The 18,593-nt window shown below is 32.4% G+C and overlaps 2 protein-coding genes across 3 annotated transcripts in view; both read right to left on the reverse strand.

Moving 5' to 3' along the window:
- Positions 1-897: 897 nt before the first annotated feature.
- LOC143203888 (IQ domain-containing protein K-like) lies at positions 898-4,833 on the reverse strand. Its single transcript, XM_076416200.1, has 5 exons — positions 4,639-4,833; positions 4,471-4,568; positions 1,823-1,959; positions 1,157-1,286; positions 898-1,099 (listed from the first exon to the last, which is right to left on the reverse strand). Exons 1-5 carry the CDS (start codon positions 4,796-4,798, stop codon positions 1,040-1,042), a joined length of 585 nt encoding a protein of 194 aa, XP_076272315.1. The 5' UTR covers positions 4,799-4,833; the 3' UTR covers positions 898-1,039.
- A 2,356-nt stretch (positions 4,834-7,189) lies between these two features.
- LOC143204063 (uncharacterized) overlaps positions 7,190-18,593 on the reverse strand; it is a 115,370-nt gene continuing 103,966 nt past the window's right edge. For both annotated transcript variants that reach the window (XM_076416501.1, XM_076416500.1), the window contains exons 7-9: positions 9,713-9,937; positions 9,468-9,651; positions 7,190-7,519 (exon numbers count right to left, since the gene is read on the reverse strand). In XM_076416501.1, coding sequence (XP_076272616.1) covers positions 7,337-7,519; positions 9,468-9,651; positions 9,713-9,937 — 592 coding nt within the window. In that variant the 3' untranslated portion in view covers positions 7,190-7,336. The remainder of the gene's footprint in view (positions 7,520-9,467; positions 9,652-9,712; positions 9,938-18,593) is intronic.

Genomic DNA, 18,593 nt, shown 5'->3' on the forward strand with positions numbered 1-18,593 from the left:
ATATTTTCGTTTTCAGTTAAAATTGTAAATTATAACTTATTGGCTGCAGATAACGATGTTTTAAACCCTAAACTCACTGAGTCATCAAATATTGCTATATAAGCTCACTACTAATAGAGATATAGCTTGACTGAACTTCAAAAAGTAAATACTTGTTTTTCTGATCAAACGTATCTCCACCAGCACGAGTGGGTTGTTTTTAATTAACTCAAACTTACGACTTCTACAAAATATGGCCTTTTTGCAACCTAATATTTTTTTGTTATAATATGTTGTAAAATTAACGATTTTAAAAACTCTAGAGACTGTTAAGTCGTTTTTTAATAAAAGCTCACCAAACTGCTTGCGGTACCACACAATTTAAAAATATATTTGCTCACATATTTCGAATATTACCGAATTCGAAGATTCATACATACATATTCATAGTTTTGATAAAATCATGACCATTATTCTTTAAGGGGTTGTTCTAATCTAGAGACTGAGTTCTGAGTTGAACAGTTCAGCTCGTATAACGAGAATTAGAATAGAGTAAAACCTGACAATACGTCGTCAAAATGTTAAAGGTTTTTTTCAGAACCAAACGATCCGTATATCAGAAACGTCGAATACTGCGCCAACTTAACTCATATAGACTTATATAGATTATATAAATGCTTAGGGTAGTTGTCAGAAAACAACCACACAAATGTTATCAAGATTAGCACGTAAAGGTTTGAGAGAAAAACATGACAAAATGGTGAATGAATTTTAGAGATTTGGTCTCTCTCTAATTTCTAGTAAACCTATATTTCTCATCTTTAGAAAAACTTATTTTGTAAATCAATAAACTTATATGTCAATAATATACGTATAAAAAAGTTTTACTTTTATTTTTTTTTATTTCAGATTCAAAAACATTAATAGGTGAATATATCCAAAATACATGGTAATTAATACATGTGAGTCTTAAGAGTCACAAACAATTTACTTAGTAATATACATAGTATACATTGGATATGCATTAAAATTAGGCTTGAAGCTCTTGTTCCATCAAACTCTAAACATCACTTGGTAAGTTAATTTGTTGATTTTTATTGATTTTATCTAACTTATAGTCCTATAAAAATCAAATTATTTATATGATGCAAATAACTATATGTACATATTAAATTACCTTCCAAAACGATCGAACTTCTTGGACGTCCGGTCTTCTACGTACCCAGTAACCTCTCAGGTACGACTGAATTTTCAAAGTAGCATAGTCCCTTGTCCATATCAGAGAAAATGGATAATAAGGACGTGGGCTAAACAATTTGAAAACTTTACATATTTGTTTTGAGTCAGTAAAATTATAATATATTCGATTATTTTATTTCTAACGTAATATTTTCTTGATAATATATTTTAAATGTTTTATTTTTTTATATTTAGTACTTAGCGAATAGTTCAATGGAAGATTATTTGTACAATTTTTACACGGCTGTGTAATTTTAGTTTTTATTTTATTTTATTCTATTTTTTTTCCTGAAAACCTAGATTATGTTAATGAAGAGCGTTGAAGATATTTCATTAAGATGCACAATAAGCAATACATAGAACGTTGAAATATTAACATGATCTGTAATAAATGTTATTAAGATACGATTGCACACCTAAATATAGATATAGATCAATTGGTTTAAAAAGTTTTACTGCATAATAAGCATTCTAAAATACACTAATATCAATAATAGTAGGGTGAATATATCAAAGCTATAACAAAGAGAATAACAAATACAGACTAACATTCCTACATTTAAAACACTAAAATCATTAGGACATAAAGTGTTAATGTACATACTTGCTTTTTAAAAATTCTTGAACCCAATCCATATCAAAAATGTATGTCCAGTTCGAGCTTCTGTCAGGATATTTTGGATTCCTGTTATACAAACATTCCGATAGAAAATCGATGCCATTGAATGCACTTTTAGGGCGCTGAAAATCAAACTATATCTAACAATAATTTACAAACCGATTGAAAAATTGAAAAAGAAAGAAAAGTGAAAGTGAAAAAAAAATTGTACCAAAACAGGGTAATAACATGAGGGTCACTATTTATATTTCGGGAATTGGCAGCACTGTTGTCATGTGAGTCAATCTGACGGTTCCATCGTAACCTTTGACATTTTTGACGATATACGAACTCAGAATATTTGTCGCACGGACGTTATTTGTTTATTTTATATTTAGTTGAATGTTTCGTCTCGGCAAAAAATGGAACTAACTCGTGAACATTTTCGTGCGATGATTTTTTACGTTTTTGGACGTGGATTATCACAACAAGAGTGCATCAATCAACTTAATTTTATTTTTGGCGATGATACTCCATCAAAAACCACCGTGTATCGCTAGTTTAGTGAGTTTAATCGATGCTGTGCGAAATGATCATGCAAGATCGTCATGTCAGCTATTGTGAGATTGAGGCATCCTCAAGCATTAGTTCCACCAGAATATATGCGATTTTACATGAACACTTAGCTATGCGAAAGTTATGTTCCCGTTGAATTCCACACAATTTTACAATCGCTTAAAGAAAGGCTCGTGTCGATTGGTGCAAAGAAATGCTTAAGAAATTCAATCGCGGTGCCTAGAAAGACATTTATAAAATCGCGGGAGGTGACGAATCATGGATGTATCGTATGAGCCCCAAAGTAAACAGCAGTCGTCTGTATGAGTGTTCCAAGATGAACCAAATCCTACAAAAGTTATTGGCGCACGAAGCACTTCAAAGAAAATGGTGGCCAAAGAAAATGGTGGCTCTTCGAGAAAACTGGTCATATTGGAACAGTACCTCTAGAGGATCTTAGAACAGTAAATTCTGAATGGTATGTAATCATTTATTTGCCAGAAGTCGTCGGTGAAATAAGGAAAACAAACAAGAGACGTCGGATTGTTCTTCATCATGACAATGCGAGCTCTCACACATCGGCTCAAAAAAGAAACTATTTGGGCACTCAAAACATCGAATTGATGGGTCATCCGCCGTACCGCCCTGATTTGGCACCCAATGACTTCCTTTTGTTCCCATCCGTGAAGCATAACTGCAACTGCGTGGTCAACGATTTTTATCCCCCCAAGAAGCTATTGAAGCGTTCAAAAATCATGTTTTGAAAATAGCTCATTCGGAATGGAAATGCAAATATTCTCCTTTTCCCGAAATATAAGTAGTGACACTCATAATGTAAAGTTTTTCATAATACATATATGAATTTACAAAAGAATTGAACACTACCACATGCTATTATCGCGAGTATATTTATTGATTTATTTATTGATTAAATTTGTCCTATATGGTTAACGTGTCTTATTTTATAAAAAAAATTCAGCATGAGAAAATTCTGTTTCATATTTATTGTCATCTCTACTTTTCATTCGATATATAACTATAGACTACAGGGAAGCAAGCAAGATGCAGTATATAATTGGCCAGTTGAGCACATGTGAACTTAAACAAATTGAATATTTCAATTTGCTTTAGCTATGTATAATGTTTTTTTTATTTACGAGCTCGTATTTCGTCGAAAAGTAAACTTAACAATATTATTTCACATATCATGTTGCTCAAAGTTACTAATATGCCGTTCTTCTTCACTAAATAACTTAAAATAATATAAGTAAACGATAGGAATTTAAGACATTAATAAACATGGAAGAAACAAATCCAATGTTGATGTCAAATATTGTATGTTTCAATATCGAACTAGCATCAATGTATATAATCATATATAATCACATAGTATAGATGTATTTTCTCTGCATTTTAATGTTATCACGCCATTAATATGCTTTAGAATTAATCTTATAACTTCATTTTTTTATCTAGTAACATATATGTACTTTTCCTATTCCAAATATGTACAATACTCTCTGCAACTGGTATAAATTTTTTATTATATTTTTAATAATCACTAGGAACCACGTTTTTAATATTGATATATACAAGTTTAAAATACCTACTGAACAGTGTTGGATAACAAGTTAAATTTTACGTTATATGACATTACTTGAGCTTTGAATTTACTACTAAATGAAATGAAATTACTCTATCCTGATAATTTTGTTGATATTGTCCAGTAATACATCTTTTCCAGTAATATATAGTATACTAACAGACACTTACTGGTGTTAATACATTCATAAACTCAATTTGTCGTCTCAGCTTCACTATAATTTGTTGTTTATTTCTTCGTTTAACAATAATAACTAGTGTTTAGTTATTTTTTCTAAATTTCATTAAATTTTCATAACCATATATAAAAAATTAACCAGTAAGTTAAAAAGATATTACTAGAATTTGCAAATAATAAACATAACTATGTACATTTTCGTAACGCACATGTACAGTACGAACTAATCATATACTACATCTTCTTCATTTTCCTGTAGTCTTATAATTATAAGCAAAAATATTATATCCACATTTGAAATTATCTTTTATATACGTACATAGAAACTATTTTCTTCCTTCACTCGTATCAGCATATCTATAAGGGCCTGATTCAGGATGGGAAATATGGTTTCGTTTAAATAAATTACAACCGGTACTGAAATAGATTAATATCACGACCCGGTAAATGGTTAGAATTTATATAAGCATATTAGTAAAAATATTACGGTTATCTAAAGTGGCTTCGTTGTTTTTGTTTCGTTTCTTTTTCACATATTCGTCCAATTCCGAGCGTTTTTTATTGTGATCGTCGACGATTTCATCCCAGAGACTTGCGTGAGTCGAGTGTGCTCTTATTTTACCATTAGTGGAGCTCCTCACTTCCATTAAGTAGTTCCGCAAAGTATATCGCTAGTAATAATGTTTTATGTCAAAAAACTGCAGACGGAAATAAGTGACTTTTAATGTCATATTTTACGATTGTTCCTGTATTATTTGTTGGCAAATTAAAACGGTATTTTTTTGACTAATATAAATATTTATAACAACGATCCATACCCCAATATTTCAATATTATATAGAATAAATATTACGTAAGAATAATATTGGTAGTACCTGTCAAGAATCTTAAACCAATATGGGAATTAGTATATCTAAAAGCTACAGTTAATTATACAGCCACAATAATTTATAAGATTTATAGGATTTAAAGAAATGTATAAGAACAGTGTGTGAACAAACAATTTTATTGATATAAACATAATTTAATAAAATTATTTCAGAGAAAATTGTTAGTCTGTAAAGTATACATGACAAGATAGAAGTTGATGCGGCACCATTCCGACGCTTTGACGTCACAAATATCGATGACGCATATGTAAAAAACTCTGAATAATTTTTTTGGTTTTCTAGTTTTTTCTCCACAGTATCAATTTTCAATTAAGGTACTACCTTTTGGGGTTATCAGTGTATTTTTATTACCCAAAGAGAGTTTTCAACATGAACATTCGGTTAATGTATCCATCAGAATTAATTTTTAATGATCAACCTTATAAACCTTTGGAAAATTTTGTCTTCCGATGTTTTCTTGCATCCAGCATAATACTAAATCATTGTTCTATGTTGTTCTAGAGTTCCCCTGTGAATTAGTTTCTATTATTTTCATATTGAATAAAATTATAGCTTTATTTATAATTAAAAATTTGTAATGTACAATAATTTCTATATGTATTTCTATATGTAAAAAAAGTAATACATTTGTATGCATTACTTGAAAACTTATTTGAACTATAAAAGGGGATTAACATTTTCCCGTTGAACTTTATTAATTAATAAAAGGTCGTTGTTTGGTTGATACTGCCTTTTTCGTTTTAATACGAATAAAACAAATAAAGAGCAAGTTGTAGGTTTTCCACAGCTTTATCAATAAAATATCAGAATATCAAAAAGAAATTAGAAAACGTCTTAGGAAATGAGAGAATGTCAATTAAATATCCGCAATAACTCGAATTACTTGAAAACTGAAAATGTATTGCTTATTTATTAAAAACCATTTCCAAATTGTATTATATTAATAGAATATATAGTAACTTGCCAATGAAATATAAAAGAAGATTGGCTTATAAATCTAGGAAGATATTAAGTTATGTTATAAAACAAATATCATCTATAACTTGAATTACTTGAAAACTGAAAACATGTTGGTTATATATTAAAAACTAAACATAAATTTAAGATATAGTAATTACAATTTATAAGATAAAACTGCCTATTAAATACAACTGAAGATGGGTTTATAAATCTGGGAAAATATTAAGTTATGTTATAAAACAAATATAATTTTAGCTCCTTTTTTACCCTCAGTAGCCCAACAATTTTCTAGTCTATGTACTTCACTGTTATCACAAAGATTTAGCTTATTGACAAATACATTGAGGTGTAATGATACTATGTCAAAGAGTTTAACGCTAACACTAACATACATTTTGAATTATACTTGTTATGGGTTGTAGAGGGATATCAAGCTGTATCACTTCTTTGGAGACATAGCATGGAGCATGTAATATGGTACGCAACACCTTGTTGTGTAACGCGTACGCCAAGATAAAATATCCTCAACGTATTACGAGCTTATTACGAAACCAAAATTGATAAAATAGCAATGAAATGCAAAAAGTAATAAAATATCTATTTTCAATTATTATTTCAAGCCTTTTGATCTATATTTTCTTATAATATTTTTGAGATTACTAGTAATAAACTTATATGCAGATAGAAGGTGGATCTCTTCTGGTTTTTCTCGGTTTTAGAATGACAATGATTTCAACCACTTTCCAAATCCTAATGTAATATATTAAGCTTCTCAAAATTAGTTCATAATTCCAGTAATAATGTCCTATTGGATAGGGTGACCAACGAAAACTAAAGCTGATAGTTGAATGAAACAACATTATCAGTTTAAATTAATTTATTCTTACGCCATCACTCCATCACAAAATCCAATATCATCTTAATTAGCACAACGTTTTCCGTTACAAATTACGTATAGCTTTAAACAACACGTACTTAAATCAACTAAATTAATACCCCGTATTCAACCACAATAAACATTGAACAAGAAAACAAATAAATAAAATAATCTTACAAAAAACGACCGTTTCGTAAAACTTCTTATTTCCCCTCACCAACCCCGATACACAAAACAACCAGTAGGAACGTATGTACAGAAATTTAATAAATAAATTCATAAATAAATAAATAAATAAATAGATTAAATCTATTTGGTTTGGATTAAAAATATTTGCTTCTAGAGCAATGTGGCAGGTAAAATATGTACAATAGAAGAAGGAAGTTCGAACTAAAATTGTCTTAGAAAATGATGAAAATGAATTATCGTTGTTGATTGATAGGTACGATGATGAGATATTATTGAGTGATAGGTCTGCCTGTGTAGCAACTTTCTGCATAGTGTCTGCTATCCCTCACGAAGTCATCGACGCTCTTGCTTGGTTCGTTAGTGCCTAAGATGGCGGCGTGTAACTTGGAAGCCAACCAGCACATGATAAATGCAGCCATGAATAGAAGACATCCTAAAATTGCAGCTACCACCTACAAAAAAACATTTAGGATTACAACAGGATCAATATTCTTGGATGATCAATAAATATATTGCATTGGAAAAACATTTCACACTAATCAAGTATATACGTGCATCTTGATCGCATTTAATGGTCGATGTTTAGTTTCGTAGCGTATCTTGAGGTGAAAATACCACATAGTTTTCGATGAACCTGCGCTGCTGCATATATGGAAGTAAACCAGCAAAAATATGGATTAGATTTGCAACTTTTATAAAAAAAAACATTTTCAAAAATGTTGAAAGAACAAGAACAAGAAAAGCTGTACGACGTGTGGCTACAAAATAAATTGGCAAAATAGAAGTACATATAGGCCAAATTTCAATAGCCTTTTCTTTTAGATTCAGTCATTCCTTTTTCTGTAAACAAATCCTTATAGTAGTAGGATTTTGGGCCCCGACAAATGTTAACGATATTGACAACATTCACGATTTGAGTGGTTTCCGAATAGTCAAAGGGCTGCTACCATTTTGATTACCTATAACTTTGCTCAAAGAAAAGATAAGTAAGTTTGGTTTGCATAAAACATTTATTTGGTCTCTACATTTTTTTTCTTATTATTGAAAAAATTTATTGGCTAAATGGTGACCGGGATTCGATATGCAACTTTCGGCTCTTTTAAAGACATTTTTCATGATATCCCGCAACATCTGAAACTGAATTTCTTCAGTTTCGTGACGAATGTTGTCTTTCAGATGTTGAATCGTTTGGGGCTTATTCACGTAATGTTTTGATTTTAAAAAACCCCACAAGAAAAAGTGTAGTGCTGTTAAATCCGGAGATCTGGCTGGTCATGCTAAATCGCCACTTCGAAATCAAGCTTCGTGAAAAAAGTCATTCAATAATTGAAATGTTGAACGAGCTGTGTATGCTGTGGTCCCATCTTGCTGAAACCACATGTTCTCTAGTCCTTGCTCTTCCATTTCAGGTAGAAGAAAACTTCGAATCAAAACATCTTGTTACTGTTCAGCAGTAACAGTAACTGCCTTGGCCCTTGGTCATTTTCAAAAAAAATAGGGACCAATGATGTTTCTAGCATGAATACCACACAATACAAATGTTTTTAATGGATCCAATGATGTTTCATGAATTTATTAAGGATTTTGTTTTCTCCAAAACCGACTGTTCTATTTATTGACGTGGCCACTGAGAAGAATTTCACCAGGCAGTCTAATTGTAATGCAACCCATTACTCTTCTCAACTCGTTGATCAGGATCTCTTGGTAGCAATTTTTGGGCTAATTGAATTTTGTACGGGAACATTTTCAAATCAGTTTTCAAAATTTCCCTTAAACTGCGTGCAGAAATGTGTAACTGGGAACCACGTCTCCGAATTGATGTTTCTAAAGACTCTGCAACACTATCGCGCTTCAGAGCCACATTTTCAGTATTACGAGACATCCGTTACCTTCCAGAACGACGCCTGCCTTCTGTCGTACCGTACTGTCGAAAATTCGCATGTAAAGGATAAATTGTAGTGTTGTGAGGCACTGGACGATTAGGATATTTTTGACGCAATTTTCGCTAACTGGCAATAATGGAACTATTATTTTCAATAAATATTATCACTATTTCCGCCCGTTCTTGTGACGTATACACTGTAAAATTTGAACTTCTACAGAACACAACGGTTAAAGCGAAACTGAGCTAAACGTCACATAACCAAGATGACGCGCAATCAAAATGGTAGCGAAACTTTTGTCCCACCTGTTAGATAAAAGTTATAAAATTTCTAATAATGTCTCAGAAAATCAAACAGAGAATCCGAATAACTCAGCATTATAAAATAAGATAAATAATAAAAACTCTAACATGTGACCAGGTAAATTATTCAGTACTATTAATTTTAAGCAACTAAAAAAGCTCGAAAAGGAACCTAAATAGGATGAACATGAGTTAAAACTGCAAAAACAACATACCAAAAAAGTACTGCAGCTGCTTTCCAAGGCTGTAGTTTTTTCAAAGAATTCCCCAGGCATCAGTACCGTATATTCTAAATTTCCTTGTATTCGGGCAAAATGCAAGCTATCGTTGTGGTTCACTCCAATCTGATCCATTTCCTTCTCGCTAATTTGCACTACTTCAGCAGTTTCGCGTCGCCTCCTGATATATAGAAGGAATTTTTAATAATAATAAATAGCACTCAATAAGAGCGAGAATTTACCTGCGTCTGCCATGGCCTGATGGTTCATACAAGTCCAAGCAGAAATCTGGCTGACAATCTACAGGTTCCATGCATGCTTTAATTTGAGAGTGTATCCACAGGGTGGACCTTTCCTTCATGGTGCTTAGCAGGAATGCCTCGAAATCGAGAAACACCTCGTTGTGTCGTTCGCGGTATCGAGCTGGTTGGTGAGGGATGATAGCAGCAAAATCTCGATTTCTACATCTGGAAAGATATTAGAGAAAACTTTATTTGTGTTTCTTTAATATCCGAAAAGTTTTAATAGTTTAATATATAAAATTAATTCGTCAGGGACTGGTGACTCACACCCACACTTTTTCCTCAAAATAGAATTCTGTAATAATATATTGTAAGGGGTCAATTGAAAATTCCCCGGCCTGACACACACATATTTTTTTAGTTAGCCCTAACCCTGAAAAGATGTGAGTATAAAACTGACAGCCGTCGGATCATTAGTTTGTGAATTATAGCATTTTGGGTGAAGCAACTTTTGTTATTGTGAAAAAAATGGATAAAAAGGAATTTCGCGTGTTGACAAAATATTGCTTTTTGAAGGGAAAAATACAGATGAAGCAAAATACCAAAAAAGTACTGTAGCTGCTTTCCAAGGCTGTAGTTTTTTCAAAGTATTCCCAGGGCATCAGTACCGTTCGTATATGGTATTAGCTTGATGCCGAGTTTGCGGACACTGCCCCAGGAAAATCAACCATCAAGGATTTGTATGCTAAGTTTAGACGTGGTGAAATGAGCACCGAATATCGTTAACGCAGTGGACGCCCAAAAGAGTTTGTTACCGAAGAAAGTATTTAAAAAATCCACAAAATGATTTTGGATGACCGTAAATTGAAATTGAATGAAATAGCATAGGATATAAATCTAAGGATATCAACTGAAGGTGTACATCATATCATTTCCAAAGATTTGGGTATGAGAAAGCTCTGTGGAAAGTGGGTGCCGCGCGTGCTCACTTTTGACCAAAAACAACGACGGGTTGATGATTGGGAGCACTGTTTGAAGGTGATCAAGCGTAATAAGTTTTTTCATCGATATATGACAATGGATGAAACATGGATTCATCATTTCACTCCGAAGTCCAATATATATATATATATATATATATATATATATGAATAAATATATATATATATATATATATATATATATATATATATATATATAGCATACATATAGCATATATAATGATTTATTGCAAATAAATATCAACAACTAGATGATTTTACGACTTTAACACTTTAGTGCCCATACCAATTAGCGTTATTGAGGTCAGAACACTTGAATGTATAATTTTTTCTTTAATATTAAAGATAATAGATAATTCATACACGACGATCCTCCACGACTGCGAGACGTGTTCAAAAATCAATAATTTAGAATATTTAGATGCGATAGACTCGTCGATGCTTCATCACTTCGCGAAATACCTTATTTAATCGTTTCGAAGCCGTCGCAAGTAATTGCTAATACAGTTCCCTGCAGGCGTATTAAACCCACATTTTGTACGTTATTCATGAACTAACTTGGAGAAAAATTAAATAATTTCCAACACTCCTTACAGTGATGAATAGGAACTATTCAGAGACATTTTAATTGACTTCCTAAAACTGTGCCAAACTCGATAAACTAATATCTATATGAACTTCACCAAGGAAATTATTTAATACTCTTTCTTATTGGAATCAAAATACAATTTGCCATTATAATACCAATATGTCGATATGAATTAAACTGGATATTATGACTACGATAAAATGCAAATGTCGGGAAGAAACAAAAACTGAAAAAAATGAAAAAAAGTGAAGCTGTAAATTAATTTTAGAAAAAAACTGCAAACTGTATTTTGTCTCAATACCAAACCGTCTCAAATATCATTGGTATCTATATATAATATTCCACATAAAAATTGTATTTAGCAATACGTTAACAAGAATGAAAAATTCGTTTCAATAATTGATATGATGATTCAGGACTCTAAACCACGGATTCTCAATTTCCCCTGCTATGATTTATTTACAAGAGTTTAAAGTATCACAAGGAATAATAAAATAACAAAAACTTAGACATACTTATTGGCAATTATGAAAAAACTAATTTTGAAAAAAAATTTATTTTATTATGGTAGACCGGGGACTTTTCAATTGACCTGTTACAGTGTCTGTGCAATAGGTGTACACATTAGGTGCTTGAATGTATTCTGACCGTTTTTCACTTTAAAAAGGCATTTATTGAAAAAAATTTAATATATATTAATTAAAATATTTTCCATAATTTCTGGCAATACTAAAGCATCATGTTGATTCTCATCCATTTTCCAATTCTTTAGCATTTCAAAACCGTATACTAGCCAATCCACGCTACATTAATCTAAACGAATGACAATTAAAAGGCACTGTACCTGGTAAGAAAACTTTTACAAAGTTTGTTTACTGTGTTAGCGCCCGAGAATATGCATTTTTGTCTGTTATTCATTATTGCAACAGTATGTAAATGCATTTGTTCAATTAACTTCGATAGACATCTGCAGAAATAGTTTAATCAAGGGTTTCATTAAGTTAAGTACTATCCCACCCTTTCGAGTAATACACCACCCTTTGCTAATTCCTCTAGATGTACAACAGTACCATATGGTCATTAATACCAACAAGCAGTTCACCTTCAACTGAGTTGTTTGAAAATTCTTGGACAATCTGGCCTGGATTTTCGTCCAATCAGTCTTGCAATTCATTGTCCTCGAACTCTCTTGGTCCTCTTGGAATTTTATTCTTCGTTACTGGCATCAAAACTGCCATTTTAAATTCGTTGAAACCGAAACTGATAGTTAGGGTACATATGAGTAGAATCACCATAATATTATAAATGTTTGATGGACTTCGTCTGCAGATGATTTCTTCAAATTAAATGTAATTTTGAGCATTCTTTCACGCTTTGCCTCCGTATACACTGAAAAATTCAGTGAAACTATATCGAAAACTGCATGAAGAGAAATATCAAAACCGTCGAATTGAAAAGTTAGATTAGGGAGCTTAACAGTTGTTTAGATTGTTACTTCACATTTTCATCACTAGATACGGCTAAAAATAATGTGTGCAAGTATCTAATATAATATAGTAAGACAAATTGTCGATGAAAATTGATTTGTTATTAAATATAATTCCTCTTTTTAGTTTTATTGTTACTATTCGTTGCCGACTAACGTCACGTCACTTTATATTAAGTATATATCTAGAAAGATTCATCAGCCCTATCTGAATCCCTGGTGTAACAATATTTATGTATAAACTCTGATGTTTCCATTAAATGAACCTCACCATACTAAACTACACAAGATAAAATGGTTTGATTCAATTGAATATGTGTCCTGTTCTTGTTCAAGAATTGGAATAGTGAATATTGCCATGAGAATGGAGTATTTCCCCATATCTCCTTGCGATTCTCTCGATTTCCTGAGTGACAGTTGGTATCTGAAGGTGTAAGTAGTCATGCATGTTGTGGTATCTGAATGTGCCTACAATACTTCTCAAGACTTTGTTCAGGAACATTTGTATTGAATTACTTTTCGCGGCACATCCCTATAATTGAATTCGATATGTCCATATACATTTCAATACTTGTCTGTATTTGCCTATATTTTAACTTTAGCTCTTTTCCTTTTTTACATGTTGTTTCCAGCGGAGTTTTGTATCAAGCTTCATTCCGAGATACTGAACGTAGTTGCTATATGGAATTGTATTATTATTTATTGTTATTGGTGCTTGTGTAGTCTGGTGCAGATTACGTGAACTGCACTTTTTACTTTCTAGGTTTGAGATCAATTATTTATATTGTCAGTTGCCTGTTCTAATTTTCTTCAATATCTATGATCCAACTATGGCATATCACATGTGTAGAGTCGATAAAGAATTGGCCACAATACAGTTCCTTGTGCTACGCCTACTTTAGCTTTTTTTATTTTAAAATAGAGGTCCTATTGTTTGGCTCTAAACATTCTGGCTGTGTGTTGAACTGATGAATAAGACCGTCATTCAGTACCATATCGAAGGCTTGTGCTACATCTAAAAATATAGCTGAACATACCTATTAATTATAATGAAAGAAATACATTATCTATGTTATATCGTAGGAACATTTACTACAGATAAGTTAGAAAATGGCCCAAGCTCATTAATTTTTCTAAACAAGCGTCCATCATTTTAAAATATCTACTTAATGACATTTTCTCAGTTTTATTACCTTTACAGTCCATAAAAATGAAAAATGGCGCGACCCGAGGTGGTGGGGTTCTAGCTCACGATCGCCACGCTCATTAAACCTAAATTTTCTTGCCGTCCAAAATATGTCTCCTCTACACGCGGTTAACGGTATCGAACGGCGGCGACGTGAACTGAGACACTGCTCCCGAGTCAATTTGTTCACTTTGTGAAGCATTAAAGACAAAACGGTTCCTTGCAAATATGCCGCAATCTCGCTGAACCATATTCAGTAGCTAGCTGATACGGCCTTATGAATAAACATAATTATCAGCCAGCGATGGAACGCTGTTACGAAACCAGGTCATTTATTCGTCTGCTGGTAATATACCGGGTATCGGTATTGCTGATTTGTCTCGATTGTTTTTAATCTCCTAGGACCGTGAATTAATTTTGACGAATTTGGACGTATTCTGTTGTTAGGTGGTACTTGTTATTTATGTTTTGGGTAAATAACATACTTAATATTCTACATACATTTACATAATCTTCTCAAATATGAACATATATATTATTTTAAGTAAATTAAGTAAAGTTTACAAGTAAAGATTACCTAGCTGAACTTGAATAAAATATAACTAGATTTAAAATGATGGGTTGAAATTCCCTCTAGTATCTTATGTTTGCCCGACTTTCTATTGGAACATGGTTACTTTCTGAATTTGCCTGTTGGCTTAGTTCTTACTGTTGTTTTGATTTTAGTCAGCAATGATTTATTACATTTTGCTGTTAATGAAATCTTCATTTCCATATGAACGTCTACTCTAGGAGCAGTACAAGGCATTCCCACGAACCGAGATTCTGTATTCTGTGTGATATGGGCCAGGTAAGTTGAAAGGTCCCCGGCCTGAAACATAGATGGCGCTACGAGAATTAAATTCGCATTCTTTTGAGATCTGAGAAGTTTTTGAGATGTCTAGTCTTGAGATATTTTTTAGTTAGCCATAACCCTTAAAAGGTGCGTGTATAAATTTGACAGCTGTTGGATCATTAGTTTATGTATTATAGCATTTTGGGTGAAGCAACTTTTGATATTGTGAAAAAAATGGATTAGAAGGAATTTCACGTGTTGATAAAATGTTGCTTTTGAAGGGAAAAATAGCAGACACTCCAAAGATATCAACTGAACGTGTACATCGTATCATTCACGAATATTTGGGTATGAGAAAGAGATGTGCAAGGTGGGTGCCGCGCGAGCTCACTTTTGACCAAAAACAACGACGAGTTGATGATTCGGAGCAGTGTTTGAAGATGATCAATTATGTTGAATAAAAAAAAACTAATTTTGCCAAAAAATGTGTTTTAGTATGGTGGACCGAGGACTTATCAAATGACTTGTTAATGTGCTTATATCAAATTTATTATTGCATTTATTACGTTTTTACCTAATGTAATAAATCCAGTGCAATTTCCTTTACTTTTTCATGTTTTCGTTAGCTGACGAGATTTTTTCGTAAACTACTCATAAATTCACTTTTTCAATAAAACTGTCTATTTTCAAATATTTTTAATGAATTGACAAATTCCTCATGTCTCAAGCAAAGCTTGAAACATCTTTCTTCAATTACTTCTATTATTCTGAAATTTGTATTTTCTACAAATAATATAAAATGAAGTTTATATTAAATTAATTTTGGTATGAAAAAAAAAACGTATATGTATTAAATATGTGGAAAATATTCATAGTTTAACAATAAGCACATATATGTGTTAACTTCAAAAGAAATCAAACTTCAGAAAATCTTAGATATAAACTTTAAAGACAATTTTACGGAAAAATACCATAACTGTCACTTAAATCAAAAATAGTGAAAAAATATCTGCTATCAAAATGAATATACTAAACAATTAAAATATTTATAAAAACTTGCATTGAATAGTTGATTAAAAACATTATATTACTTTTGTAAACATTATAGTTTATATAAATACATATTTATTTTTACTGCGAAGTTTATTTTTATAATAGTTAGCATACAACACTCATACTTAATTTTAATTTTATTACATTTCGCGTATATACTTAGTAAGAATAAACTAATTTCTAATTTTCTAACATACAAATTATCAATATTATTTAAATGGTTATACTATGTAAGGCCCATTAACTTCATAAATATGTTCTACTATGATTACTAGCAACAATTTATCATTACACATACATTTACAATTTAATGTATTTTAATACGCCTCCTGATTCATTAGATATGGAGCATTAAAGATGTTACATTCGAATATATGATTAATATATTATACGTGCAGCATAACTATCAATGCAGTTAGCTATAAATATTTTAAGAACTTACTTGGAATTGATATAATCTCATTAGAGCAATTTTATGGGAATTCAAGGCCATTGAGTTATGTAACTTATCTGCTTATTGTTCGTTATTGGTTAAGAATACTTTTTGTGAGATATATACAATGACTCTTTACTTGATACAAATCATCATTTGAGCGTAGTTTACTTTTATTATTTAATATAAAGAAAGTAATTGAGTGCTATTATATATTTGATATTTAGCGATACAAATATAACAACAGGTGGGGTCAAAAATCCAGCTACTATTTTGATTGCGCGCTATCTTGGTTATGTGACGTTTAGCTCAGTTTTATTTTAACCATTGTGTTGTGTATACAACCAAGTTTTATTTTGGATAAATATACGCCACAAGAACCAGCAGAAATAGTGATATTATTTGTTGAAAATAATCCTTCCATTATTGACACTCAGCGGAAATTGCGTCAAAAATATCCTAATCGTCCAGTGCCTGACAATACCACAATTTATCGTTTACATGCGAATTTTCGACAGTACGGTACGACAGCAGATAGGCCTCGTTCTGGAAGACAACGGACGTCTCCTAACTCTGAAAATGTGGCTCTTGTGCGCGCTAGTGTTGCAGAGTCTCTAGAAACATAATTTCGGAGACGTGGTTCCCAGTTACACATTTCTGCACGCATTTTAAGGCGAATTGTGAAAACTGATTTGAAAATGTTCCCGTACAAAATTCATTTAGTCCAAAAATGGCTGCCGAGAAATCCTGATCAACGAGTTGAGTACAGTAATGCAATCCTAAGGCTGTCTGATGAAACTGAAGATTTTTCGTCTAAATTGATAATGAACGCTGAAGCCCATTTTCTTCTCAGTAGCCACGTCAACAAACAGTACAGTCGGTTTTGGGGAACACAGAATCCTCAATTAATTCATGAAACATCATTGTATTCACAAAATTCAACTGTATGGTGTGTATGGTATTCATGCTGGAAACGTCATTGGTCCCTATTTTTTTGAAAATGATCAAGCTGTTGCCATAACTGTTACTTCTGAATGGTACCAAGATATGATTCGAAATTTTCTTGTGCCTGAAATAGAGGAGCAAGAGCTAGAGGATATGTGGTCTCAGCAAGAAGGGGTCACAGCACACAGAGCTCGATAACACACAGAGATGAAGACTAATTTCGCGAAGTGGAGATTTAACATAGCCATAGCCATAACATAACCCTTTAGCAGATATAATTTTTCAATCATAATGAAATAAAAATGTATACCTTGAGAAAGCTCATATCGAAATATGTATGTACATATGTATTCATATGCAAAATAGCTAAATGTATTGGATATAGGATGATGAGGAGGCATGAGCCTTTATGAAGCCACAATTGGCACAAAAAATGTGATACTGTAGTTGTGTGGTAGAACTTGAAAATAATTGTCCGCCATAAGCATTTGGTCAAACAATTAACTTTCAACAACGCTGTAGACCACTAGACCTATTATGTTAGATAATTGAAAAGAAAATGTTAGCAGGAAGATTTTTGACTTCACAGCTAATGACACGAAAAGTTTGGGAGGTTCCTTTTCTTATATTCTAGAGTTTCCCTTTTACTAACTAGTATTGATTTGGACTGGGCCTGATGTTTAACGTGGGCTCCGAACTATGGTCCTCAGCTTAAGCCGATTCGCCAATGACCAACTTAGAGATCATCTCAGAAGACATCAGGTCTTATCCCACCTGGTTACTGAAGTGACTAGGATCATTTTCCCTGTTGTATTTTGCACTCTTGCTTAAGGACAATCACAAATGTTAAACAAACTCTTCATTCGACGAAAATTTCTTCCCAGCGAGCATTCTTTTGAGATCTGAGAACAATAAATAGTCACTGGGGACCAGATCTGAAGAATACTGGATGAGGAAGCAATTCGATGCCCAATTCATGGATTTTTGCCATCGTTTTCACTGACCTGTGACCCGGTCCATTGTCTTGGTGAAGCAGTACTTTCTTTATCTTCAAATACCGGCATTTTCCGGCGATTTCGCCCTTTAAACAGTCCAATAACGCTATGTAATAGTCACTGTTGATATAATAAGAGCCTTCCTTCTTCAAGGTAGTCATGGAAAATTATTCCATGCGCATCCCAAAATACAGACGCCATAAACTTGCCAGCCGACTATAGCGTTTTCACATGCTTTGGAGCGGGTTCATCGTGTGCAGTACATTCGGATGACTGTCGGTTGGACTTCGGAGTGAAATGATGGAGCCATGTTTCATCTATTGTCAGATATGGACACAAAACTCGGGTTTATTACGCT

Source organism: Rhynchophorus ferrugineus, unplaced genomic scaffold (genome assembly GCF_030347505.1).
Source record: "Rhynchophorus ferrugineus isolate W39M unplaced genomic scaffold, kcgeb_rfMv2 rfM10, whole genome shotgun sequence".
Lineage (NCBI taxonomy): Eukaryota > Metazoa > Arthropoda > Insecta > Coleoptera > Curculionidae > Rhynchophorus > Rhynchophorus ferrugineus.

Coding starts and splice junctions, on each gene's coding strand:
- LOC143203888 (XM_076416200.1), bottom strand. CDS start 4,798: ATGGAAGTGAGGAGCTCCACTAATGGTAAAATAAGAGCACACTCGACT. Junction 4,569..4,638: donor CGAAGCCACTTTAGATAACC/GTAATATTTTTA, acceptor AATCTATTTCAG/TACCGGTTGTAATTTATTTA. Junction 1,960..4,470: donor AGGAAGAAAATAGTTTCTAT/GTACGTATATAA, acceptor TTTGATTTTCAG/CGCCCTAAAAGTGCATTCAA.